A 25,698-nucleotide genomic window follows, 5' to 3' on the forward strand; every position below is an offset into this window, starting at 1 on the left:
TAGTGAAGGCTAAACCAGATTGAACTGCTAAATGACTACTCGTTAAAGCCGTTAAAATACCTAAACCTGTTGTTTTATATACTCGGGTTAGAAAAGCAGACATTCCCGAGTTGGTTACGAGCTCATTCATTGCTGAGTCTTCGGAATATGAGGGCTTTGATTTTTATGTTGTCACTTTTCGGAAAGATACAAAAGAATTCATAGGAACTTGGGTCGTTAAATATGTTTTTGGGAATGCTTTTAAAAATGTTGATGATTTAAGGGCGAACATTTTTTTTCTTTTTTATATGTTTGTTTATTATTTTAATAATTATTATTAATTTTTTTTTCCTCTTAGTTTTTTTTATAAATAATATATATTGTTTAAAGTGTTTTTATAATAAAAGAATAGAAAAAAGAAATTTCGATATGTTTATTTATTTTATTCTCATGTTTTTTGTATTTAAAAATTTTACATTGAATTATCATATTAATTGATTTTAATTTTGAATAATTTTTTTTAATAAAATAAAAGTAGAATTTTAAAATATTAAAGAATAGTTTTTTTTGTTTTTTTAGCTTTCATTTTTTTTATTATTGGAAGTAAAAAAAATTAATAGCATTTTTATTAAAATAATATAATCGATTTTTAATTGAAAATTCTAAAAAGAAAATTAATTTTTGAAGTATATATCTTAAGAAAATATGTTTAGAGTTTCTAGAAAAATAAATAGTTTATATTTTTGCAGAATATTTCTAATTTTTTAATTAAAATAAATTAAATAATAAATACTAAAAATTATAAATAATTAATATAAAATATATTTTAAATATATATAAAAAAAGTATTTATGCTTATGTTTTAAAAAAAATTAAATATATATTATAATAATAAATAATCTTAAATTAAAAAAATATTTATGAAATTAAGAAAATTAATATATATATATATTTAAAAACAAAAATTTTACTAAAAATTATTAAAAGTTTAATTCATCTATATTGGAAAAAATAATTATTTTAAAAATTTTTTTTTTGATTATATGTTACTTCTTTATTCATATTAAGCTAAGATCAATTCTTTTTATATTTATAAAAATAATTTAAAAAAAATATATAAATATAAAAATATAAGTATAAAAATAAAAAGCTAATGTTAAAAAAAAATGCATTTATATACAAAAAACAAAAAAAAATGCAACAAAAATATTTATATAAAAAAAAATTAATTAATAATAATAAAAAAAGTCATTCCATATCCATCCAATCTTCATCATTATTTCCTTATTCATTTTCATCTTCATCTTTCCAATCATTCCCTTTTTAAAAATCCGTTTTATCCAGTTCTGCCTTAAGTTCAATGGCAGCAGTATATAATTCCCCATCGTCCTCAAACTATTCCTTTTTAGTAAGTAAAGTTTCCATATACTCAAGTGAAGTGCAGAAATTATTACATTTAAAATGACAAAAAGCTAATAGATAGAAAGCTTCGAAATTCGCATCATTACTCAAAACCATATTTTCCAATATAGGTAACGCGCTTTCAAAATCATTTACCTCTATGCAAAGTTTACAGACATTAATTTTAAAAGAATCATCATGATGATCATTTTCTTCGTTTAATTTTTCTAAACCTTTAAGTACAGTATTTAATGCTATTTTAGCATCTTTTTCATTTTCTTTATTAAGAAAATAATTAGCTTCTTATAAATAACTATCTAGGGCCGTTGGGTCAGCTTCTTTTGCTTTTTTTATACAAAATATTACTTTTTCCTCACTTTCGGGAAGATGGAGGAAATCTGTTTGGTATATTTCTGCTAAACCACTATAAGCTTCGCTTAAATCGCGTTTTATGTCACTTTATTGGTTATAATTAGGGTGTTAGAGGATTAATTTTATACCAGTTTCGAGCAATTCGATACTTTCATGTCCGTCTAATAAATCGGCGAGTTGTAAATATTTTCTATAGTCACCTTCGTTTCGGTGATATTGAATTTATTGAGTCAAAAATTATATTGCCTTTTCAATTTGGTTAGTTTATTTTAATAAGTCAGCGTATTAGGATGCTGCTTCTTCGTTTAAAGGGTCTTTTTGGATACATAAAGTGTAAAAATATTAGGCATCAGGAAAATTAAGTTTGGTATAATTTTCCTCTGCTAATTAAAATAGTTGAGATGGGAGTAGATTTTCGACATCTTGGAATCCAATGTTTTCCATTTTTATTTTGTTTTTTTATTTATTTATTTTGTTAATTTAATTAGATTTATCTTTTTTTTATAGTTATAAAAAGAAAAGAATATTAATTTATATTAAAATATAAATATATAATATGTTAAGGTTTTAGATTGTTAATTATATTTTATTATATATATTATTAAATATATTTTATGAGGTTTTTGTTTTTTTAATAAATAAAAAGACAAAATAAATCTAAAAATTATAATAATATATATGCATTACTAAAGGTTTAATATTTTATTATAATAAAAGTTTTATAAATTAGATAACTAAATTAATTTATTAAACTATTCTTTTTTTAAGTAATGAATAATTATTAATATTTCTCATATAATATTTGAAACTAAAAAAATATTTGTAAAAATAATAATAGTTATAATAATAAAAATGTTATATTTAAACAAAAATAAAAGTTTCATTTAATTAGAAATTTCAAATTTAAACATTAAAAGATTTAAAAAAATTATTATAATAAAAATTAAAAAAAAATCTATATATATAATATTTATAAAATAATTTATTTATATAATATTTATATTTGTTTATTAATATTATAAATATTATTTTAAGAATATAAATTTGAACTTATTTTTTATTTTTACAATATAAATATATATTTAAGTCAAAATAAACTAAATGTGAAAATATTAATTATTTAAAACAAATATTTATTTTTTTATTATTATAAGCTATATTTATCTACAATTACATTTTATTAAATTTTAATTTTAAATAATATATATTTTATATATTTTTTTATTTTAATAATTTTTTTTTTTTCATTTGTTTCAAATTAGCATTTTTTGTTTCATTAATATTCAAAATAAAATTATAACCTGAAATACAAATAAATAAAAATATAATATGTATTTTTTTTAATAATAAGGAAGTATTTATTATATATTTAAAAAGTTAATATTCCTATTATATTTTTCTTGTATTTACGAAAAATAGTATAAAAAATATATATATTTTCAAATTTATTTTTTAGATTTTTAAATAATAAAAGCAGAAGATAGATAAATATAATATATAAAAATGAACTTCTAAAAAAAAGCATAAGATAAACAAAAAGGAAAGCCTAATAATTTTTAAGTTATAAGTGAAAAAAATTTATATGTTGGAAAGTAAAAACACGATATATATAATAGAATTATATATTTATATATATATATATATATATATATATGTAATATAGACGAACAGGAAAATATATAAAATCTTAAGAAACAGGACTTAATTATGATGGAACAGAAAAATTATAAGATTATTTTAATAATGAAGATAAAAAATATTCCTAAGAATTAATTGCTTAATTAGATTCACCATCAAGTTTTTAATCAAAAAAAAAGTAAAAATAATACGAATTATTAAGTGTAGAAGAAAGTCCATTTTCAGAAGATAAAATAGATATTAATAAAAATAAATTACCATAATAAGCTATAAATAATATAAAAAGAAATAATAATAACTGGAGTTTAGATAAAATCGAAGATATGAAACTATTAGGATAAATTTCTAATATTCCAATAGAAATAGTAGCATAATCAATAACAAATAATAATAATAAAAAAAATAGAAATAGTTATAATAATGATAATAATAGTTTTAAAAATTAAGAACTTAAAAGTAATATAGAAAGATTAGATATAACTTTATCCGAAGAAAGTTAAATATTATAAAATAAATAAGAAAAAATAAAATATTTGCTTGAAAAAAACGAAAAAATTATAAATCAACTTTCAGATAAAAAAGGTACTTAAGAGTTCGTTTATAAAAAATAAAAAAGAAAATAAAATTCATAGAATCCAAATTAATAAAATGATATTAGTGCTTTTGATAAACTATAAATATCACCTATTTATGATACGGGAGAAAACAATCAAACAAGTAATAATAATAATTAATATAATAATTAAAAAAATGATTAAGAATAAAATAATAAAATAGATGATTAAGAAAATAATAATTAAACTATAGATAAATTAAAACAATATTAAAAAAATAATAATAATAATAATAATAATAATAATAATAATAATAATAATAATAATGTTTATAGTAATAATTATAGTAATAATATTAAGGATGTTTAAAAATTATAAAATAATAATTTTAATAAATAAATTTCACAAGAAAAATTATAAAATAAAAATATATAAATTAATAATAATAATTAAAATATTAAATAATAATAATAAAATGAAAATATTTAAAAAGGACTTAAAATTATTTCAAAAAAATAAGTAGATGAATAATTTAAATAAACTGATAAAAATATTATTAATGATAAAAATTTTTAAAAATTAAAAAATATTTAAAATGATGATGAATTAAAGATCAAAATTTAAAAAATTGATAATGATTAAAATATAATAAATTAAAAAAATATGAAAATAGATAAAAAATTGAAAAATTAAAAGAATGTTAAAAAAGATAAAAATTAATAGCTATCAAAAGTTAATTTATAAAATGATATAGAAGTGTTTGATAATTTTAAAAATGAAGATTAAAATAAAAATCATAATAATAAATAAATAGCAAATAATAAGAATAAAAACGAATAAGAAGTACAATTAGAATTAGAATAAAGTTTAAGAATAACTACAAAAAATTAATAAAATATAATTGAAGCTTAAAAATTAAAGACGCCTCCTAAAGAAAAAGAAAATAATCAAAATCTCCAAAAACCAAAAAAAAATTAATAAGAAAAATAATTAATGGAAGTAGAACAAGAATAATATAAAAATGAATCTTTAGATTAGAATAATAACTATAATCTGTTTACATAAACTAATTCCAAATTAGGAGTTAAACGACGATAAATGACACCTGATGAAAAAGATGAATCTTTGCATAAACAAGAAACTAAACTAATAAAAAGAAGAAGGAAAAAATAAATAATAATGTCCCCCAAATATATATAGGATTATCGATAGTATTATGAATAAAAAGGATATTCGAAAGATTGTACAGAAATAAAATTAGATGAAATTTAATAATTGGGAGGATAGAAATTTTTCGCAAATGGAAGATATCCTTAAAGAAATAGATACTCTAAATTAGATGAATTTAAAGGAGAGAGACTTATTTATGGAAGTAAAGGAGTTATAGGTATTTTTACTAGTAAAAGATAAGAAGATTTAACAAATGTTAATTACATAATTCCTGGATTTTCAAATATTTAAGAAAAAAGGAAGATTAAAAAATATTATGGAACTCATGTAAAAAGCTTTAGTAGTGAAAAAGTTTAGTCAATTATAAAAGATGATTAACTAATTGGGAAAATTCTAAATGTTTAAAGTTCTGTTTTTGAAAATATTAATATTGAAATTGTTGAAAACACGTAAAAATGTATAATTTTTAACCTTAATTTTAAACCAGGAACTTATATTAAAAATGCTTTCTGTGATGAAAATTTAGTTGATAATATTTTTTTTTATTTTATTTTATTTTTATTTTTTTATTTTTTTTAAGATTATTTCTGTTATATAAGGCGGATTTAGTAAAAAATTAATAATAAGTATAGATGATAACAGCTCGTTTTTAAAAGAAGGGGAAAAGAAATATATTAAGAAAGGGTAAAATTTCTCATTTATTTATAAGGAAGTTATTTAATAAAATGCAAATTATGCTATTATAAATTTTGTTTATAGAAAAGTTTGAAAACAAAAAATATATATTTATTTTGACCTTTATTTTTATTTATATGAACTTTATTATATAAAAATTGAAAGGATTTGTTGAAAATAATTATATTTTGTATATTATATTTTTTTTCATATGTATATATATATATTTTTTAAAAAAAATTAGTAAATTTTGCATAATATTTTTTTTTTTTAAATTTTATTCTATACAAAAACAAAATATAGCAAATTAGTCAATTCATTTAAAAAATAAAATTTTCAGCATTCATAATATCCGCACATCCATAGTAAATTTATTTCCCAGTTTTTTTCGAGACTTCCATAACATCCTAATACTCAACAAAGTTTCCTCCATTGAAGAAAAAAACAATAATTTCCTCAGAATTTTTATTTCCAATATTAATAGTTTAAAACCCATTTTTTATAATCTACTACCCTTTACTATCAATAAACTATTTTAAAATATTTCCCACCAAATAACTTTATTATCCATTTCCAGGTAAATAACTTCTTACATTAGTAAAAATAGTCGAAGCTAATTTTCCAAAAAGGTTACCTGTCATATTCCCTTAATACTATTTTCCATTATCTAGGAAACAGTTTTATTTATATTAACCAATAATTTATTTAAATTAAACACTCTAAATATTCGCTGCATTTTCTAATTCTTTAAATTCATCTAAGCTTCCTTAAACATTCATCAAATAAAGAATTAAAGCCCTAACTTTATCACAGTCATTATTATTATTTTTAAGTGCATTAATAAACTCTGTCCTTTATTAATTACCTAGGCTTTTTTTAAATATACATTCTTATTCACTTTCAAAAAGAACATCCAGTGCTCTATTTTTTATATTTTTAGAAATGCTCATAGTTAAAGCCATATGAGTCTCGACTTATTTTTTCTTTTTAGCTATTTCTTAAAGTACTTCTTTTTGAATAGCTTTTTTATTATTATCATCTTTAGAATTAACTATCATGTGTTCATATTCTAATTAAAATTAGGAATTCATCCTAAACATATCATCTAATACTTCTGGAAAAGGCGCATTTAATTTATCCTTTAAATAAGCGTCTTTATTAGTATCTATTTATATATGTAAATTCTTCTCATCATCCTTTACTTAAGCTATATTATCCTCAGAAATTGTAAAAAGATCATATATGAGAGGTAAATAATGCCATGGATGTATCAAAACTGGATTTAAGTCCATATCTCGGTTTAGAAGAATCAAAGATATGCTTTTCGGTTCTTCTAGTATATTATTTTCGTCATTCATGAGATTTTCATCATAGTATTTTTAAAATGTTTCCTATAATTTTTTCGCTAGTTTTTAATTTTGGTTATCTTGGAAGTAAATTATGGGAAGTTTTTTCATTTGTATAAGAATTCCAAATAGTCCGAAAGCTATTTCGTCTATAGTTTTATTTCCTGAAGTAGTATTTTTTTTTAAATTTGAATATATATTTTTTTGACCAAAAGTAAACATATTGGAAGTTAACATGCTGAAATTTAAACTATGCTATTGTACTTATTTTATTTTATATACAGAATTATTTCTTCCGATGTTTTCGGAATATTGGGCTAATAATTAATCATCGGCTATACTAATAAAATGAATATATAATTAATTATACAAATCCTCATTTAAGTCTTCGTTTAAATACATAAAATTCTCGTTTGTGGGTTAAAGAATGTAAAAAGCTTAAATATCATGAAGCTTTTCACGTTTATCTTTTATATTTAGAAGAAGGGTTACATTCATTTATTGAATTTCTTCACGAGAGAATAATTTGCATATTAAATGCATACTAAATTGGTCCAGAATTAGAATTTTCCAAATACAGTTGTCATTTTGTTAGAAGTATTTTGGGTTTGTGATAATATTGTGAAGGGCTTTTCGTTGATTTTCGATGAGGTTTTTCATATTTTTATTTTAATTTTATTTAAAATATATGCTTTTTATTTGGAATATATTATATATTATTTTTATTTTTTAATATAATTATTAAAATTAATTTAATTTTTAAACAAAATGAATCTATTATTTAATATATATAAAAAATCTATATGAAATTATAAATAATTAATTTTTAAATTTTTATTATAGTATTTTTTTTTTAATAAAAATAAAAATAAAATATTTACTTATTATTATAAAAACTGTTGACTATCGTTTTTTTTATATATATTAAGTATTTTTTTGTTAATTAAATAATAAATATTTATATAATATAATATATATTTATTATTTTAATATATATTATTTAAAAATTAATTTTTTATTAAAAAAGAATAAAAAATGTTTAACGGTAGAAATTTTTAAAGTTAATAAAAATAGATAAATTTTGATTCACTTAATACACTAAGTGATTATGAAAAGTTATGTTTATTCGGCGAGCCAACAAAAATTACAAAAAAATTTATGAAATAAAGAAAAAATTATTTAGAATTCCAAGAATAAATAACAAAATTTACAAATTTATAATCTCATAAATAAAAAAAATGTTTTTTCTTTTAGAGATTTATTATTTCTTTAGAAAGTAAATTTTTAAAATTATGGAATTTAATAATTTTTTTTTCTATTGCATATAATAGTTCTATAGCATATAAGTAAAAAACAAAAAAAATTAAAAAATAATAATAATAGTATTGCATTTGAGGAAATATCTGAATTTAATGATATTAATATTATAATTGAAGTTTTATTTGGAATTAATATATTAATAAGTTTTATAACTGAATTTAGAAATGAATAGTAAGAAATAGTAAAGGATTTTCCTTCAATAGCAAAACATTATTTAAAATTTTGGTTTTGGATAGATATTGTTAGCTTAATTCCTTTTTAATTAATAATGTATTAAGGAAAAAATATTTAGTCTATTAGGATTGTTAGATTACCAAAATTACTTCGTTTATTTTAAATTTAAAAAATAGATGATATAATAAATAAGATTTTGGATAAAATATACCAGAATTAAAAACTTTCTTATATATTTTATATTAATTAAGTTTTTAAATTACTAAAAATAATACTATTTGCAGCCGCATTGACATTTTTTGTAGGTTGCGTTTGGTATGTAGTAATAAAATCTAATATATAGGATACTGGGTAGATTGGGTTTATGTAAAAATATGGACTTTAGAATTATAATAATACGAAAAAACTTATAATTTGTTGTTATTTTGCTATGACCACTTTAGCAACCGTTGGGTATGGAGATTTATCTCCTTAAACTAATTTTGAAAAAATTATAGGAATAGTTATTATGATTCTAGGTCTATCGTTTTTTTCATATATTATGGGTACTTTTAGTGAAGCACTTTAAAGTTAGGCTAAATAAGGGGTATCTCATAAAAATAATGATTTATAAATTTGGCTAACTTAAATGAGTATTTTTTTAAATGCTTTTCATATATATTATTATTTTATAAAAGGTAAATTTAATAAAAAAAGTTTACCTTAATCTTTAGTAAAATAAATAGACGAACATTTTAACTATTTTTGGTAAAATGATAAACTATCAGATCTTAAAATTGATGATAAGTATTTACAAAGTATGCCTAAGTAATTAAGAAAGTCTCTTGTAAGATATTTAATTAGTGATTTTTATAAATCATTTAGAGGTTTTTTTCATTATAATGAGTTTTAATAGTCAGAGTTTTTTTACGAATTATCTTTTGAAATTTTACCGAGAAAATATTAACCTGGTTAATATATTTTAAAATAAGGATAAGAAGTTTAAGAAATATATTTTATTATAGAGGGATAAGTATAATATATATATATATATATATATATATATTTATATATATATTTTAATATTGTTTTTTTAAAAAATTTAATTTTATTTATAAAAGAAATCAATATTTATTTATATCTTCTCTTTTATTTGATATATCTATATAAATTATATTAGAAAATATAATAATATTTATTTTATATTTAATTTTTTTAATTTATATATTTATTTTTATTTTTTAATTTTTTATAATTATAAAAAGGCGAAATTATTCTTTTATTATTAAAATAGAGAAATATATAAATTTTTAACAAAAGCTCATTATTTTGGTGATTATTGTGTTTTTAATGGATATAATAGCGGTTATAATTATTAAGCATTGACTTTTTTAAAAATATTAGCTATACCTAAACATAGGTTTTTGAAAATTTTATAGAAATATTAGAATATTAAAACTAAAATATTATCTTATTCCTATTAATTTTTTAAATATAATTAAAAATATATGGTATTTACAAACTATATATATATAAAACTTACCTATTTTTTTTTATCTATTTATTAAAAAAAGTAAAATTTATTAAAATAAAATATACTAATTTATGAAAATAAAGATTGTACTAAGCAATAATTAACATTTTTATTTAGGGAATGTGTTATTGAAAAATCTAAATTTTCTTAATAATCAAATTTTCCATTTAAAGACATAATTAAAACTGATTTTTTTACTAATGATTAAATGAAAGAAAACTTATTTTAATTAGAACTTTAAATAGATTAAATTTCAAGTTAAATTAATCAAATTAAATGTAAACTTGAAAAAGAAGTGAATGAAATATTTGAAACTGTTAAAGAAATAAAAGAAAGTACTTTAGAATAAGAAATATGAAAAATATTTTTCAAATAAAATTAAAAAAATAATAAAGATTAAAATTTTAAAAAAATTATTAAATTAATTATTTAAATATACATTTATATATTCAAAGCTATATAGTTACTCTATACTATTTTTTTTTAATATTAAATAAGCTTTTATACAGTTTAAAAAATAAATTATAATTTATTTAATAATTAAAAATTAATTAAATTTATTATGTTTCAGTTAATTATACAATTTTTTTTTTTTTAAATATATACTATATAATATACATAAATATATTTAAAAATAAGTAAAATATGACTTAATTTACATAAATAATTTAGTTATTTAAAGATTTTTTTACCTAAATTATTAAAGAACATTTAATAAGCATTCCAAAAATAATAACTGAATGGGATAATTTTATTTCTCTTTTTAATTAATAATAAATCGATATAAATAAAATTTAGACATATTTAGAATCTATTAAATAAAAATAATAACAAGAAGGATATAATATATATGAAAATCAAACTTAATTAACACAATAGACAGAATCAAATTCACATTAAGAAATAAAAATTACAGATTTAAGTTTTGAATATAAACAATCACAAAAAAATAAAATAATAAACTTATATACATAATCTTAACAACTAATTTAAACAAAACCTCCAAAAACGCCAAAAGTAAGAAAGAAAAAAAATACTCTAAAAAATAAAACTATTTTTTTTAAAAAAAGATATAAAATGCATTTAATTATTAAATACTTTAAAATAAAGTAAAAAATTTAATTTAAATGTTCGCAAATAATAATTCAGTGTTTAGAAATATAAAAAAAAATTTTGACATTATTGAAAACACAAAACGAATACGTATAAAAACAAATTCAATTAAATTAACTTAAAATATAATAAGTAATTAAAATATAGTGAGTAATTAAAATATAAATAGTATTAATAATAGTTTAACTAATTATAGTAATAATTAAAGTAATAACTATTTTAATAATAGTAATAGCAATATAAATATTAATAATTAAAGTTTTTAAAGATCAAATACACTTTTATAAAAAAGTTAGTATTAAATTATTTATAAACCTAAGAATATTTAATAATAAGTATTTTATTAATAAAACAGGTTATAAGCATATAAACATATTCCTCCTTTAATCCCTGAGAATAATCGTTCTAAAATTAATATATAAACTAAAAGAAATTCAAACTCATTTCATTAATAAAATATTAAAATTTTTAATAAAACTTACGATGAAAATATAAATTAATCAAACGGAAATATTAAAAATACTTAAGATAATTTTATTTAAAAAAGTAATTTTAATAAATATTTGAAAGTATTATTATTTTTTATTTTTTTAAAAAGATAACTTTTATAAATTTCCTAACCTAAAAGGATTCAATCGAAACTTATAAAAATGAATTAAAAATTTAAATAATTAAGAATTAATTTCTAAGTATAATTAATAAATTTAAAATGTTAAAAAATATTAGTATTCATTTTTATTTATATGAAATGTAAAAAACATAAAATTAATATAATATTTACTAAATAATTTATTTAAAATTAAAATTTTTCTGTAAAATTAAATTAATAATAATGTTTATTAAAATAATATTATTAATAAAAAAAGCAATTTAAAATTAAATATCAAAGCTTATATTTAATTAAAGTAATTAAATACCTAAACAAAATAATAATATAAAGATAAAATTTTAGTTTAAAATATTTATTTGTAAAAAAAAAAAAAATTATGATATTTTATAATATTTGAAAAAATAAAATAATTTAAATATATATATATAAATATATATATATATATATATATATATATAAATATATTTAATAAATTTCAAACAAAAATTAATTAAATATCTTTATTATAATATTTTTATATAATATTTATTTAATTTTTAATGTATTTAAAATTACAAATAAACATGAAAATTATATATTACTAAATAAATACATTTATTAATCTAATCTATTTAATTTTTATTTTATATAATTATTTTTTGCTTAAATTTTTTTTATATATCATTTCTTTTGTTTTATTTGAGTAACAACAGTATCTTTTTTTTTAAAAAAAAAATATACATATATATGCATAAGATTATTAATGTATTAAAAAAAATATACCTCTTAATTTTCTTCCTTTTTCTCTAATTAATGTTTTATTTTTATTTTTTGTTTGAGCTTTAACTCTTTTAAACATCGGTGCATTTTTGAAAAAATCTGGAATTACAATAAATCTAATTTAAGCTCCTCTTAAATATACCTATTATTTTGTTATATATGGATAATTTGTATTTGTATATATTAAATATTAATTCTAATATACTGATTATAATAAAAATTGTTTGCCGTTTCTATTAATCATTGTAACATTATCTAATCTTACATTCATTGTATCCTGAATTATAATTTATTTTATAATATATATAATATATAAATAAATAGTTACCTCTGATTCAGCTAAATAACCTCTAAATTAATCACCAGTCTTCATCTCAACTGTAATTACATGAGATTCGCTTTCTCTTAATATTTTTACAGGTAAACCAATGGACATTTTTTAAATATTTAATTGCGTATTTTTTTTTTATTTTATAAAAATCCTTTTAAAATATAAAAGCATATTTTTATTTATGAAAATATATTAATTAAATTTTTTAGAGACACAAATTTAAAATAAGAAAGAATTATAATTAATTTCTAAAAAAAATATAATTAAATAATATAATAAAAATTTTAATAAATAATAAAAAATTATTTTATTTATATATCAATATATAAACAAATTAAAATTATATAAATATATTAAATTATATACATATATGTTATATTTTTTTAATCAATGTATATATCGCTGATGTTTATTTTCGTATTTAATATCATTTTCTATTAAATTGATTTAATTACTTTTCAATTTATCTTTTTCTTTTTTTTCTTTTTCTTATTATTTCTTTAATATTTCTTATACTTATTTAAAAGTTACTTTTTTTTTACACTTATCAAGTCTTTTAAATATTTTATTGTTTTTCTCCCAAACTTTTTTGATAAAAGCTTAGATTGAACACTCTTTTTAATTCATTTTATTTTGTGTTTATTAAAGTTTTTTTTTTTAATTAATAATTATTATATTTCATATTTATTAATAAATATTTAAAAGGTTTTTATGTCTATTATATTAAATAAGTATAATAAATTCATTTTTTTAATATACAAAAAAAATTATTTTATAATATTTTCTTTAATAAGAATATAATAAAATTAATAAAAAGAATTTATTATATTAAATTATTTATTTTAGTATTATAAATATATTTATTTTGTATAAATATTTAATTATTTTGATATGTTTCTTTAGATATTATTTTTATAATTTTTTTAACAAATATTATATTTGATTTTTGGTAAATATTTTTTTTTTTGATAAATAAATATAAAAATAAGAATTTAAGATAATGTTTATGAAAATTAAAAATTTAAACTAAATTAATAATAATATAAAATTATAAAAAAATAAACAAATAATAAAATATATATTAATTTAATATAAAAAATATATTATTTTCAAAATAATTATTTAAATTTTTTTTTAATATATTTTTGCTGTTAAAAAATTTGATTATTTTCAATAAATCCTTATCATTTTTTTATAAAATAAAAAAAAAAGCATAAAAAAAAAAAACTTATATTAAAAATTTTACAAAAAAATATAAAAAATAATTTAAAATTTAATATAATTAATATAAATATAATTTTAATTAATATGAATATAAAAAACAAAAAATATATTATTAAATTGATATATACTTTATTTATATAATTTTTTTGTTTCTAAATTTAAAAAATAAATATACTTTTTTTAAATTAAAAAAATTAAAAGAAAAAAAATATAAATTTTTAACAAAAAAAAAAACAATTTAAATAAAAAAACAAAATGAATAAAAAACCTATTCAAAATAGTCAAAAACCATTTGGAAACACCAAATAAAAAAAACCAGTAGAAAGACCTGGTCTTACCGATGATGAAATAGAAGAAATAAAAGAAGCTTTTAATCTTTTTGATACCGAAGGAAGTGGAAAAATAGATCCAAAGGAACTCAAAGCTGCAATGTAATCACTTAATTTCCACTTAAAAAATCCCACAATATATAACATGATAGCTGATTTAGAAAACGAAGGACCCGAAATTGAATTCGAATAATTCTTAGACGCTATAACTTCAAAATTAGGAGATAAAGAATCAAGAGATGGTATTAATAAAATATTTGAATTATTTGATGATGATCATTCAGGAAATATAAACTTAACTAATTTAAAAAGAGTTGCAAAAGAACTTGGTGAAACTATGACTCCTGAAGAATTATAAGAAATGCTTGAAAGAGCCTCTTAAAATGGAAAAGAAATTACCCCCGAAGACTTTTATTAAATAATGACTAAAAAAACTTTCTGATTTAATATATTTATTTTATATGTTTCTTTTTTTATTTTATTTTTAAATGTATTCATATATATACATTATTGATATATTTTTTTTTATTTATATTTCTTTTTTTATTAAATAAAAAATGTATATTTAATTATTAATTCATTTTTTTTTTTAAAAAAAAAATATATATATATATAAATAATTTCTGTTTTTTTTTTTTTTTTTAAAGATAAATATTTTTTTTTTTAAAAAAAAAAAAAATATTCCAAAAATTATTTTTTATATAAAAACTTTATAAATAATTTATAATTAAAATAAGTTTCAATTATCTATATTAAACTTTTATATATTTTTATTATTTGTAATTCTTTTTTTAAAAGTACTTTTTTTTAATTCTTTATCTTAAATTTCATCATCTATGAAGTTCTTTTTTTGTTATTTAAAAATTAAATAAATATTAATATTATTTATTATTTATATTGAAAATACCATTTTTCTAATTATTTTGTTATTTTGTTATACTTCAAGTTCAACATTATTTTCAATAAGTTTTTTAAGCATTTCGTTTTTATTTTTAACATTAGCTATATTATTATTTTTTGCTTAAAAATCTTTATAAATAATAGCTCTTTAAATTTATTATTCTGTTATAAGATTTCCATCTTCAATATCTTTTTCTATTTGTACCAAATTATCATCACTTTCATCTAAAGATTACAACTATTCATCTTTTTAAATAATCTAATCGTTTACATTTCTTATTGCATATTTATGAAAAAAATCTTCGCTTTCAACAACTAATTAATATTCATTATTAAAATTATTATCAATTAATTAATATTGCTATTACTATTATTTTTCTTTTTATATTTCTTTTATTTTTTGAAATTCTATTTCTTCTTAGTTTTCTTAATTTTAATTTTATTGTATATCGTCTTGCTTATTTTGCATTTATTCTATTAAATAATCATCCCATAATTATTATTCTTATTCAAGAAGCTATTTTAATTTTTAAATTATTATTATTCTTTATTTTATTAATAAAAAATTTATATAAGTATATAAATTTATTAATATTTTATTTTTTATATATTTATAGATATGAATTTATATAAATATATTAATATATATATATATATATATATATATATATTAAAAATATATAACCTTCAAGCCAACTGGTTTTGTATATTTTTTTTCTTTAGAAATTTAATTGTAGAAAAATAATTATCCATTTTCTTCTTTTGATAAATACCATACTCTATCAAACTTTCTTTTAAAATCTATTTTATTTTCTTCATCATCAAACTTTATTTCTTATTAATTTTTTCTATCTTTTTTATCTATATTTTAATTTTTCTATTACTAGTTTTTTTATTATCCTTATTTTTCTTATTATTCTTCTTTAGGATTAATATTTCCTTATTAATTTATTTTTTCCCTTATCGATTTATTTCTTCGAAATTCTAATTCTCTTTCTTTATTTTTTATATGTTTTATTGATTTCTCATGAGCTTATAAATCCTATTTTTTATTATATAATAATTCATATTTTTAAAATTTTTATAATTTTTTTATTTACTTCTTTATTCCAATTAATTCCTGTTTTACAAAATTCACACCATTTTTTACCTTTGCTTTAAGTTTTTTAACTCATTTAAATTATTTCTTATAATCAAAAATAAATAAATACTTATAAAAATTTTAATATAAAATTTTTATTAATATATATTATAAAACTAAAAATAAATATAAATGTAATAATTAAATTTTAAAAAAATAAATATATAAATAAATATTATTAATAGTCTTTTATTTAATATTAAAATCAAATATTTTTATAATTAAATAATATTTATAAGAAAAAGAATATATAACATAAATTAATTAGACATAAAGCATATCTAAAATATATATAATTTTTTATTATCTATTCTTCAAAAGAAAAATTATTAAAACCTAACAAAAATTAATAAAAAATATATAAATGGACAACACAAGATTAGAAAAAGCCACATAACTAGCGTAAGATTTCTTAAACTTCGCAAATAAAGGTGTATCTCCCTACCACGTCGTTCATGAGTCTACATAACGTCTTTAAAAAGCAGGTTTTACCTAAATTCATGAAACCGAAAACTGGGACTTAGAAAAAGGCGGTCGTTACTTTTTCATTCGTTCGGAAAGTTCGTTAGTAGCGTTTATCGTAGGAAATGAATTTGATGCTAATAATACAGGATTTAAAGTAATAGGAGCCCATACAGATTCTCCTTGCTTACGATTGGCACCTTTAAGTGCTTCCTCTAGTCATAATTTCCATTAAACATGTGTATGTACTTATGGAGGTGGACTATGGCACACTTGGTTTGACAGAGATTTGATTTTAGCAGGAAGGGTTGTATATAAAGATGATTAAGATTAACTCAAAACAGGTTTATACAATAGTGAATCTGCTATATTGAAAGTACCGAATTTAGCTATTCATTTAACTTCGATTGATGAAAGAAATAAATTTGCACCAAATTTAGAAAATCATCTAAAGCCTATACTAGCTTCTTAAATATATGAAAAACTAAGTGGAAAAACAGTCGAAACTATAAACGGGCCTTTAGGAAAAAGCCATTATGAGGGACTTTTATAGCATATTTAAAAAAAAGTGGAATTTCTGCTGAAAAAATAGTCGATTTAGATTTATGTTTTGCAGATAGTTAATAAGGATAAATAATTGGACTAAATTAAGAATTTATAAGTTCTCCTAGATTAGATAATTTATTTTCTTCATGGGCTTCTGTTTTGGCTATAACTGATACTAAATATAATTCTGGAAATTCTTCTTATGTTAATATGATTTGTCTTTTTGATCACGAAGAAATCGGGTCTTAAAGCTTTTAGGGGGCTGACGGGGATTTATTGAGGACTTCTATAGATAGAATATGGAGTCTTTTAAGTTAAAAATAATAAAATGTTCAAAAAGATTCACTTCATAAAACTTTCTTGAACTCATTTCTTATTTCCGCAGATATGGCACATTCTATTCATCCTAATTATCCTGAAAAACATAAGGAAAATCACAAAATTAAACTCAATGAAGGTGTTGGAATCAAAGTTAATCATAATCAAAGATATTGTACAGATTCTATTAGTGGAGCTATTATTAAGGCTATTGCAGAAAAGTCTTAAGTTCCTTATTAGGAGTTTGTAGTAAAAAACGATAGTCCTTGCGGGTCTACTATTGGGCCTATTATTACTACTAATTCAGGAATTAAAGGATGTGATATAGGATGTGGATAATGGGGAATGCATTCTATTAGGGAAACTTGTGGGGTTTTAGATACTGTTTATTATGTAGAGTTAATGGGAGGGTTTTTTTAAAATTATGAAAAGATTGCTCCTTCATTATTAAAATGTTGAATTATTTATTATTATTATTTTCGTTATTAATTATAGTTTAATATTATTAAAAAATTAAATTCAATATAAATATTTTAAATATATTTTTCATTGTTAAAAAAATAATAGATAATAATTTACTAAAATTAACTAAAGAAGTTATAACATTTTTTTAAATAAAATATTTTGTATTTAAATAAATAGAATTAATAAATAATCAAGATTAATATAAAAAAATATTGAGGCATTTATTTAAAATAAAAAAATATATAACTTAAAAATTAAACATTAATTATTTATATAATATAAAGTTATAAATTATTAAAAATAATGCTAAAATCATAAAATAAAATAAATAATTCGACATTAAAAAAATTTTGCAGTATTATTATAAATGAATGTTTAAATAAAATATTTGTATAAAAATAAAACTATGTATTCTTAATATAAAATATATATATAAAAAAAAAAAAATTTATATTAAAAAAATATTTTTATAATTAAAATAAGAATTAAAATATTAATATAAATTTATATAAAAAATTAATTTAAATAATAATAATAAAAATAATAATAATAATAATAATAATAATAATAATAATAAATTTAAAATAAAATAACTTTTAATATTAACATTTATTATTATATTACTAATAATACAAAATATTTTTTTTATTATATAATAATAATAATTTACATTTAATAAATTTCATTTATATTTTCTTTTTTTTATATAATATTATTAAATTTTTTTTTATTAAAAATATTTTTACATTGTATACGAATTAAATTATTTATCATTTAAGAATACCATAATTTTTTTTTATTTTAACTTTTATTATGTTAATTAAATATATTATTTTACAAATAAATTTAATTATTTATATAAATTTTTTGTTTTAAGTTTTTTTATACTATATAAAAAATATAATAATTATTTAAATATGTATTAATAATATTTTTTTGTATAAAACATTAAATTAATTTAAATAAATATTATTTATAATATTTTTTAATTTTGTTAATTTAATATATAATTTTTTTTTAATTAAAATTTATTTATATTATTTTATTTTTTTATAAAAAAAAATTCAATTTATTAATAATAATAATGGTGCAAATAAATATACAATTTTTTTTTTTTTTTTTAATTTTATTTATTGTTTTTAAATAAAATAAATATTAAAAAACATTTTGTATAATTAAACAGTAAATATATAAAAAATTCTTAAATAAGAAAAATAATATATAATTTAATATAAATTAATTATATATATCAAAATATTTGTATTTTTTTTTTATTAATTAACATTAACTAGATAAATAATTAAACTATTATATTTAAATATTTCATTTATTATTATATTTAAATATTTTTTAAAAAATATTTAAACAATCTATAAAAGAAAAATATATTAAAGTAAAAAAAAATATATTTTGTTAAATTTTCACAATTAAACGCAATAAAATTTATAATAATTAAATAAAATTAATTAAAATTAGAATAATTGTAATTTACATTTTATTTATACAATAAAAATTAAAAATAAATAATATTATGGAAACTGTATTTTATTAAAACTAAATGTTTAAGTAATAATTTATTTTTGATAAATAATAATCAAATAAAGGCGATTTCAAAATTTCATCAGAAATTTCTATATTAAATGAATTGTAATGTTCATTTTAAAAAGACTAATAGTCTAATGAATGCCAAATTTAAAGAAATTTGTTGGATTAAACTTCAAATAATAAAAATGATTTTGTAGTTAAAAAAATAAGAAATTAATAAAATCACGAATAAATAAAAATAAAATAAAGTTAAGAATAAAATGAAAATATAACGGATAAAAAAACTTTAAAAAATCATAAAAAGAAGAATTAATAAATAATAAAAAAAGCGAAAACAAAATTGTTTCTAAGTCTAAATAAAGTAACTCTATAGAATCTGAATAAAAAAAATTAAGCAAATTAAACAAAATAATGAAATAATTTTATGATATATAATAAAGAACAAATTTAAGAGTTTAAGAATTTTATTATTTATTATAGATTAATAATAAAAATAGAAATATTAATATTTTAAATTATAATGATTATAAAATTATAGACGATAAAAGCTTTCATTTTAAAAGTGTAAAATCACACTAATAAAATAAAATTATTAAATTATTTAAAAAGATTTAAATAAAAATAAATTAGTTTATTGATAATATTATTATTTTTATACCTACTGATACTATAGTTATTTCTTGGCATATTATTTATTTAGTTTTTACAATATTTTTTCTATATTTTTATTCTATTCTAATTTTTTTTGCTTAAGATTTAGATAATTATTATTTAATTGATATTATTTTTTAAATTATTTCGTTTTTATTTCTTATTGATATGTTTTTTAATTTTAATACTGCTTATTTTGACAAAGATTATATTATTAAAAAAAGAAAAGATATTGCATATAGATATTTAAAATCTTATTTCTTTTTCGATTCTATTTCTTATTATTATATTATTTATAATATTTATTTTTGTAAAAATTCTCCTAATTATAATCCTAATAATTATTTGTTAGTCTATTTTTAGAATATGATAATATTTACAAGAATATTTGGTCTTTTTTCTAAAATTAAGAATTTATAATAATTAATAACTTTAAATAATAATTAAAAACATCTTCTCAAATTATTTAATTTAGTTATTTTAATTGTATTTGTAGCACACATAGTATGTATATTATGGCATACATTAGCTGTTTATGAAGAATTAAAGGAAGTTAATATTACTTGGCTTTAGAAAGCTAATTTAAATCTTTAACCATGGATTTAAAGATATATTTATTCTTTATATTGGTCAGTTACTACTATGACTACAGGTAATAATTAAAAATAAAATTCTATTTTTAAAAATAAAATTAAATAGTTGGATATGGGGATATCACTCCAACAAATATTTACGAAGCATTATTTGCAACAATTAATATGATTTTAGTAAGTTGTGTATTTGCGTATTCTATAAATAATATAGGAATGATTCTATAAGAAATAGAAAAGAATTCTAAAGAATTAATAGATAATATTAGTATAACTTAAAGGTAATATTTTTAAAAAATATATATATAATATAATAGAACAAATATAAATAATTAATTTAAAAGATATTTAGATAGAAAAAATGTAAATGTAGAATTAAAGACAAGGATAACATATTATCTATCATTTTTATCATCAGAATTAAAAGATAGAAATAAAGAAGAAGAAGATAAAGTAATATCAAAACTATCTAATAGATTACGTGAAGAACTTACATTTGAAATAAATAATAAAGTTTTAAGAAAACATTAAATATTTAGTAATAATTTCTCAATGAAAACGCTTTAACAAATAGTTTATATAATGGAAGAAGTATTAGTATCTCCAAATGAAATAATATTCTAAGAAGAAAAAGCAGATGATTAATCTATTTATTTAATCGAAAGTGGTATCATAGAAATATTTTATTCCTAAAACAAAAGCAAAAATAGATAGAATGAAGGTTTAATATAACTAAAACAAGGGCATTTATTTGGAGAAATTTCCTTTTTTACTGGTTTAGCAAGGAAAGCCTCTGCAAGAAGTATAAATTTGTCTACATTATATAAAATCTAAAGGTCTTAATTTATCGAAATACTAAAAAAAAACAAAGAAGACTTCGAAAGATTTAAAGTTATAGAAGAAAAAGCAATAATTTATAAAAATTTTAAATCTTTAAATATTCAATGTTTTTCCTGTAAAAGCAAAAATCATATTTTTTTATAATGTCCAAAAATACATTTATCTTTAGATTAATAAAAGACTATACTTAAATATAACTTTTCTCTTTTTTAGGAAAGAAAAAATTTATAAAGAAAAAAAAAAAAATCTGTTTTGAAAAAACAATTTTTCTAATTAAATAAAATGAACTTTTTTCAAAACTTCTTTAAAAAAATGCACCAAAATTCGACTCCAAAACTAAACTTTTATTCAAATCTAATGAAGACCTCGATTTTCTTGAAGATGAATAAGAAGAAATTAAAAATAAATTAAAAAACATATTTAGCGATTCATTTTAAACTTCTTCATCAACTTCTTCTTAAAATTCTTCTAAATAAAGTAAATAATAATTGTCTAAATCAAGATAAAATTCGATATCTAAACAAAATTAATAAACAAATTCCTTATGTAGTTTTAATAAAATTAGTAAATAAGAATCAGAAAAATAAACAAATAAAGATAATAATGATAATAAAGATAATACTGATAATAAAGATAATAAAGATAATAAAGATAATAATGATAGAAAAGATAATAATGATAATAAAGATTATATTGATAATAAAGATTATACTGATAGAAAAGATAATAATACTGATAAAAAAGATTATACTGATAGAAAAGATAAAACAAATAAAAAAGATAAAAAAGATAAATAAGATAAAAAAGAAAATTATGATAATAAAGATAAAAAAGATAATTGTAATAATAAAGATAATAAAATTAATAAAGTTAATAAAGATAATAAAGATAAAATAATAAATAAAGATAATAAATTAAATAATGATTTTAATGTTAATAAAGATTAAAAAGATAACAAAGATAATAAAGATAACAATAAATAAAATTAAAAGAAATAAAAAAAATATATCAATTGAAAATATATCCGCAAGTAATAAATCAGTCTTTTAAAGGCATGATAGTTAGTAATATGAATAAATATTATAATTTTTGAAAAAAATTTAACTTTAAGAAAATAATTCATTAGTAAAAATTGACAATGAAACAAATTAAATTGAAAAATTTGAAAGATTTATGAACTTTACATGGTTTTTCCCACACAATAATTTAGAAAGGGTAATATCTATATTTAAAAAATAAAATATAAATAGAAGAACATTAAATAAAAATAATAAACAAAATGATCCTTTATTTAAATAAAGATCTAAAAGAAAAAGATAAACATCTAAAATATTAAGTATGACTGATGTTTCTTAATTAATTAATTTTAATTAATATTAAAATTTTTTAAAATAAAAAATTCTTCCAACTTCAGTATCTTATGGTATTGGTATATAAAACAATAGACCTTTACCAAAAATGTTTATATGAAAAAAAAAAATTAAAATTCATAACATTAATATTAATTTATATTGTAAATATAATTTTAAATAAAAATATATTAAAATTGATATAAAAATATATATATATATATATATATATATTTATATAAATATATATTTATATATATATATATTTATATATTTAAATTTTTATTTATTCATATTTATATATTCTTATATCCTATATTATGTATTTTTATTTAATATTTTTCAATATTCAATTTTTACATTTTTTCAGAAGTTTTTTATTTTTCATTCTCAACAACAACTGGAACACCCCAAGAACAATCATCTTCAATACCTAAATTATTTTTATGCATCTAAATTCTAAAAAAACCTGATTCTCCCCAATATGTACCCCAGGAGTTTCTTCCAATCCAATATTCTGTTTTAGTTTTTTCATCGATTCCCCACCCTACAACTGCAATTTCATGATTAATAACTGGTAAAATTGATCTTTCAGAATATATACCTCCATTATAAGCTTCAAATTTACTAGAGACATGAATACCACAAGAAATAGGTCCTCTCATGTAAATTTCAGCTTTCATTTTATCTGCTCCAGAAACACTTCCATATTATGAGACTTTCCAATTTTTATAATTTTTTACAGCCCAGCATCTACCAGGATTAACAGTAGTATTAGTAGGAATAGGTCTAGTGCAATCCATACATCTTTAAATATCCGAACAATCAGCACTTACAGGATCTTTGGAAACATAGTTTTGGCAAGATTCTTCTGGAATACCTTTATTATTTGCAAATTCGTAAACTGTTTAAGGATTTCCACCTTCACATGATCCTCCTGCATTGCAATTAATAATAGCTTAAACACTTAAAGAAGTATCAGGCCAAGTTTTATTTCTAGCAATATTTATTCTATCCGAAAGAGAAGAAGTAGTTCCATGTGCCCAGCAAGAACCACAATATTAAGGGATATGTTAATTTCTAGTATGAGATAAGTAATTAACTCCATTTACATTTCTCCAATCGAAACTTTTAGGCACTTTTTAGATTATTTAATAAGGTTATTTTCCTTTTATTAATTAAGGTTAATTTTTTGGTGATTCTCTTCTACATGTATAATTGCTAAATTTGAAAAAGTTATTTATTTTTTCTTAATTAGACTCTTATTTTTCTTATTCATTTGATGTTTAGATCTTATCTCTTTCATCATTAGTCCACGTATCTTTTGGAACTGCCCAATAGCAAAATTATTCTATGTTAATCATATTTACACCTCTTAATTATCTATAGAAACCTTTTTCTCCCCAATAACTTCCCCAAGAATTTCTTACAATCCAATATTTAACTCCATTTTCAACTCCCCATCCTACAATAGAAACAACATGGTTAGTTTCTGGATAAGCAGTAGTATCATTATAAATACCTCCTGTATAGTTGTATCTTAAATATTCAGTCGAATAAATATTGCAAGCTACAGGACCTCTATTGAAAATTTCTTACATAATGTTTTCTTCTCCTTTGACATCTCCATATTCTTCAACAGTATAAATTTTAGCATTTTTTTACGCCCAACAACCTTTGTTTGGTAAACAGTTTTTACATCTAATTTCTGCTGAACAATTTAATCCATTATCATGTCCATAGGCTTAGTAAGGAGAACAAGATTCATCAGTAATATTATTTTCTTTTATCCATTAAAATGAATCAGCAGCAGATCCTCCGTGACATCCATTTGAATATTTATTACATGAAACCAATACTTAGGGAGCAATTAGGATATCAGGCCATTAGGCGTTTCTAACAATTTTTATCCGATCAGATAAACTGCTTGATGCAGCTTAAGCCCAACAAGATCCACAATATTATGGAATGTGTTGATTTTTTGTGACTGTCAAAAAGTTTGTATTATTGACATTTTACCAAGAAAAATTCTCGGGAAGTAAACCTGTAAAGTTTTTTTATGTTTTTATCAAAGGTTTGTAAAATTTGTGAGGCGGTTAACTTTAAGAAATTACGAACACTATTTAAATAAATATTAAATATATTTTTTTCATTTTTATTTTTTTTATTACAAAAAGTTTTATTTTTAAATTAAATAAACAAAAAATTTGTGAAAATTGCTAAAAAAATAATAAATAATAATAATTTTAATATATATAATATATATATATATATATATATATATTTATATATATACATATATTTATTATATTCATGTATATATATTTAACCACAACAAATTTATATTAGTTTTGACACTCCTATTAATGAATGCATAACATTA

At 17.4% G+C, this 25,698-nt stretch overlaps 8 protein-coding genes across 8 annotated transcripts in view, besides 47 other annotated features; 4 read left to right on the forward strand and 4 right to left on the reverse strand. All coding sequences in view use genetic code 6, as the record gives it.

The window, feature by feature from the left end:
• IMG5_027120 (hypothetical protein) overlaps positions 1–271 on the reverse strand; it is a gene marked incomplete at both ends in the record, with an annotated part of 381 nt that extends 110 nt beyond the window's left edge. Inside the window, one exon of the mRNA XM_004039270.1 lies at positions 1–271. This exon is cut by the window's left edge and continues 110 nt beyond it. Coding sequence (XP_004039318.1) covers positions 1–271 — 271 coding nt within the window.
• Positions 272–1,088: 817 nt separating this feature from the next.
• Positions 1,089–1,124: a microsatellite.
• Positions 1,125–1,227: 103 nt separating this feature from the next.
• IMG5_027130 (hypothetical protein) lies at positions 1,228–2,196 on the reverse strand (the record flags this gene model as incomplete). Its single annotated transcript, XM_004039271.1, has 1 exon — positions 1,228–2,196. One exon carries the CDS (start codon positions 2,194–2,196, stop codon positions 1,228–1,230), a length of 969 nt encoding a protein of 322 aa, XP_004039319.1.
• Positions 2,197–2,327: 131 nt separating this feature from the next.
• Positions 2,328–2,368: a microsatellite.
• A 305-nt stretch (positions 2,369–2,673) lies between these two features.
• Positions 2,674–2,746: a microsatellite.
• Positions 2,720–2,753: a microsatellite.
• Positions 2,754–2,926: 173 nt separating this feature from the next.
• Positions 2,927–2,995: a microsatellite.
• Positions 2,958–2,996: a microsatellite.
• A 359-nt stretch (positions 2,997–3,355) lies between these two features.
• Positions 3,356–3,406: a microsatellite.
• A 702-nt stretch (positions 3,407–4,108) lies between these two features.
• Positions 4,109–4,299: a microsatellite.
• Positions 4,300–4,310: 11 nt separating this feature from the next.
• Positions 4,311–4,427: a microsatellite.
• Positions 4,354–4,435: a microsatellite.
• Positions 4,356–4,420: a microsatellite.
• Positions 4,361–4,434: a microsatellite.
• Positions 4,369–4,418: a microsatellite.
• A 1,212-nt stretch (positions 4,436–5,647) lies between the features above and the next one.
• Positions 5,648–5,692: a microsatellite.
• Positions 5,652–5,701: a microsatellite.
• Positions 5,702–7,864: 2,163 nt separating this feature from the next.
• Positions 7,865–7,899: a microsatellite.
• A 1,743-nt stretch (positions 7,900–9,642) lies between these two features.
• Positions 9,643–9,686: a microsatellite.
• Positions 9,648–9,694: a microsatellite.
• Positions 9,695–9,797: 103 nt separating this feature from the next.
• Positions 9,798–9,848: a microsatellite.
• Positions 9,800–9,865: a microsatellite.
• Positions 9,803–9,844: a microsatellite.
• Positions 9,866–10,175: 310 nt separating the features above from the next.
• Positions 10,176–10,224: a microsatellite.
• A 1,149-nt stretch (positions 10,225–11,373) lies between these two features.
• Positions 11,374–11,420: a microsatellite.
• An 857-nt stretch (positions 11,421–12,277) lies between these two features.
• Positions 12,278–12,339: a microsatellite.
• Positions 12,281–12,330: a microsatellite.
• A 15-nt stretch (positions 12,340–12,354) lies between the features above and the next one.
• Positions 12,355–12,392: a microsatellite.
• Positions 12,393–12,525: 133 nt separating this feature from the next.
• IMG5_027140 (lsm domain protein) lies at positions 12,526–13,060 on the reverse strand (the record flags this gene model as incomplete). Its single annotated transcript, XM_004039272.1, has 3 exons — positions 12,526–12,560; positions 12,628–12,766; positions 12,953–13,060. 3 exons carry the CDS (start codon positions 13,058–13,060, stop codon positions 12,526–12,528), a joined length of 282 nt encoding a protein of 93 aa, XP_004039320.1.
• A 217-nt stretch (positions 13,061–13,277) lies between these two features.
• Positions 13,278–13,320: a microsatellite.
• Positions 13,278–13,327: a microsatellite.
• Positions 13,328–13,421: 94 nt separating this feature from the next.
• Positions 13,422–13,457: a microsatellite.
• A 327-nt stretch (positions 13,458–13,784) lies between these two features.
• Positions 13,785–13,826: a microsatellite.
• A 580-nt stretch (positions 13,827–14,406) lies between these two features.
• Positions 14,407–14,446: a microsatellite.
• IMG5_027150 (hypothetical protein) lies at positions 14,435–14,950 on the forward strand (the record flags this gene model as incomplete). Its single annotated transcript, XM_004039273.1, has 1 exon — positions 14,435–14,950. The coding sequence occupies one exon, from the start codon at positions 14,435–14,437 to the stop codon at positions 14,948–14,950; it is 516 nt and encodes a 171-aa protein (XP_004039321.1).
• Positions 14,951–15,015: 65 nt separating this feature from the next.
• Positions 15,016–15,056: a microsatellite.
• Positions 15,047–15,145: a microsatellite.
• Positions 15,146–16,012: 867 nt separating this feature from the next.
• Positions 16,013–16,079: a microsatellite.
• An 834-nt stretch (positions 16,080–16,913) lies between these two features.
• IMG5_027160 (hypothetical protein) lies at positions 16,914–17,771 on the forward strand (the record flags this gene model as incomplete). The annotated part of the gene is made up of 1 exon (XM_004039274.1): positions 16,914–17,771. The coding sequence occupies one exon, from the start codon at positions 16,914–16,916 to the stop codon at positions 17,769–17,771; it is 858 nt and encodes a 285-aa protein (XP_004039322.1).
• A 173-nt stretch (positions 17,772–17,944) lies between these two features.
• On the forward strand, positions 17,945–18,334 carry IMG5_027170 (hypothetical protein; the record flags this gene model as incomplete). The annotated part of the gene is made up of 1 exon (XM_004039275.1): positions 17,945–18,334. The coding sequence occupies one exon, from the start codon at positions 17,945–17,947 to the stop codon at positions 18,332–18,334; it is 390 nt and encodes a 129-aa protein (XP_004039323.1).
• Positions 18,335–18,761: 427 nt separating this feature from the next.
• Positions 18,762–18,802: a microsatellite.
• Positions 18,785–18,895: a microsatellite.
• Positions 18,810–18,919: a microsatellite.
• Positions 18,865–18,917: a microsatellite.
• Positions 18,920–19,443: 524 nt separating the features above from the next.
• Positions 19,444–19,483: a microsatellite.
• A 292-nt stretch (positions 19,484–19,775) lies between these two features.
• Positions 19,776–19,821: a microsatellite.
• A 475-nt stretch (positions 19,822–20,296) lies between these two features.
• IMG5_027180 (hypothetical protein) lies at positions 20,297–23,436 on the forward strand (the record flags this gene model as incomplete). Its single annotated transcript, XM_004039276.1, has 3 exons — positions 20,297–21,188; positions 21,236–21,407; positions 21,471–23,436. 3 exons carry the CDS (start codon positions 20,297–20,299, stop codon positions 23,434–23,436), a joined length of 3,030 nt encoding a protein of 1,009 aa, XP_004039324.1.
• Positions 20,941–20,983: a microsatellite.
• Positions 22,557–22,939: a microsatellite.
• Positions 23,437–23,523: 87 nt separating the features above from the next.
• Positions 23,524–23,589: a microsatellite.
• Positions 23,524–23,619: a microsatellite.
• Positions 23,527–23,620: a microsatellite.
• Positions 23,527–23,657: a microsatellite.
• IMG5_027190 (papain family cysteine protease, putative) lies at positions 23,606–25,468 on the reverse strand (the record flags this gene model as incomplete). Its single annotated transcript, XM_004039277.1, has 1 exon — positions 23,606–25,468. The coding sequence occupies one exon, from the start codon at positions 25,466–25,468 to the stop codon at positions 23,606–23,608; it is 1,863 nt and encodes a 620-aa protein (XP_004039325.1).
• A 96-nt stretch (positions 25,469–25,564) lies between these two features.
• Positions 25,565–25,640: a microsatellite.
• Positions 25,641–25,698: the final 58 nt, after the last annotated feature.

The sequence above is a fragment of the Ichthyophthirius multifiliis genome, assembly GCF_000220395.1.
Source record: "Ichthyophthirius multifiliis unplaced genomic scaffold scaff_1120509249730, whole genome shotgun sequence".
NCBI classification, from domain to species: Eukaryota; Ciliophora; class Oligohymenophorea; order Hymenostomatida; genus Ichthyophthirius; species Ichthyophthirius multifiliis.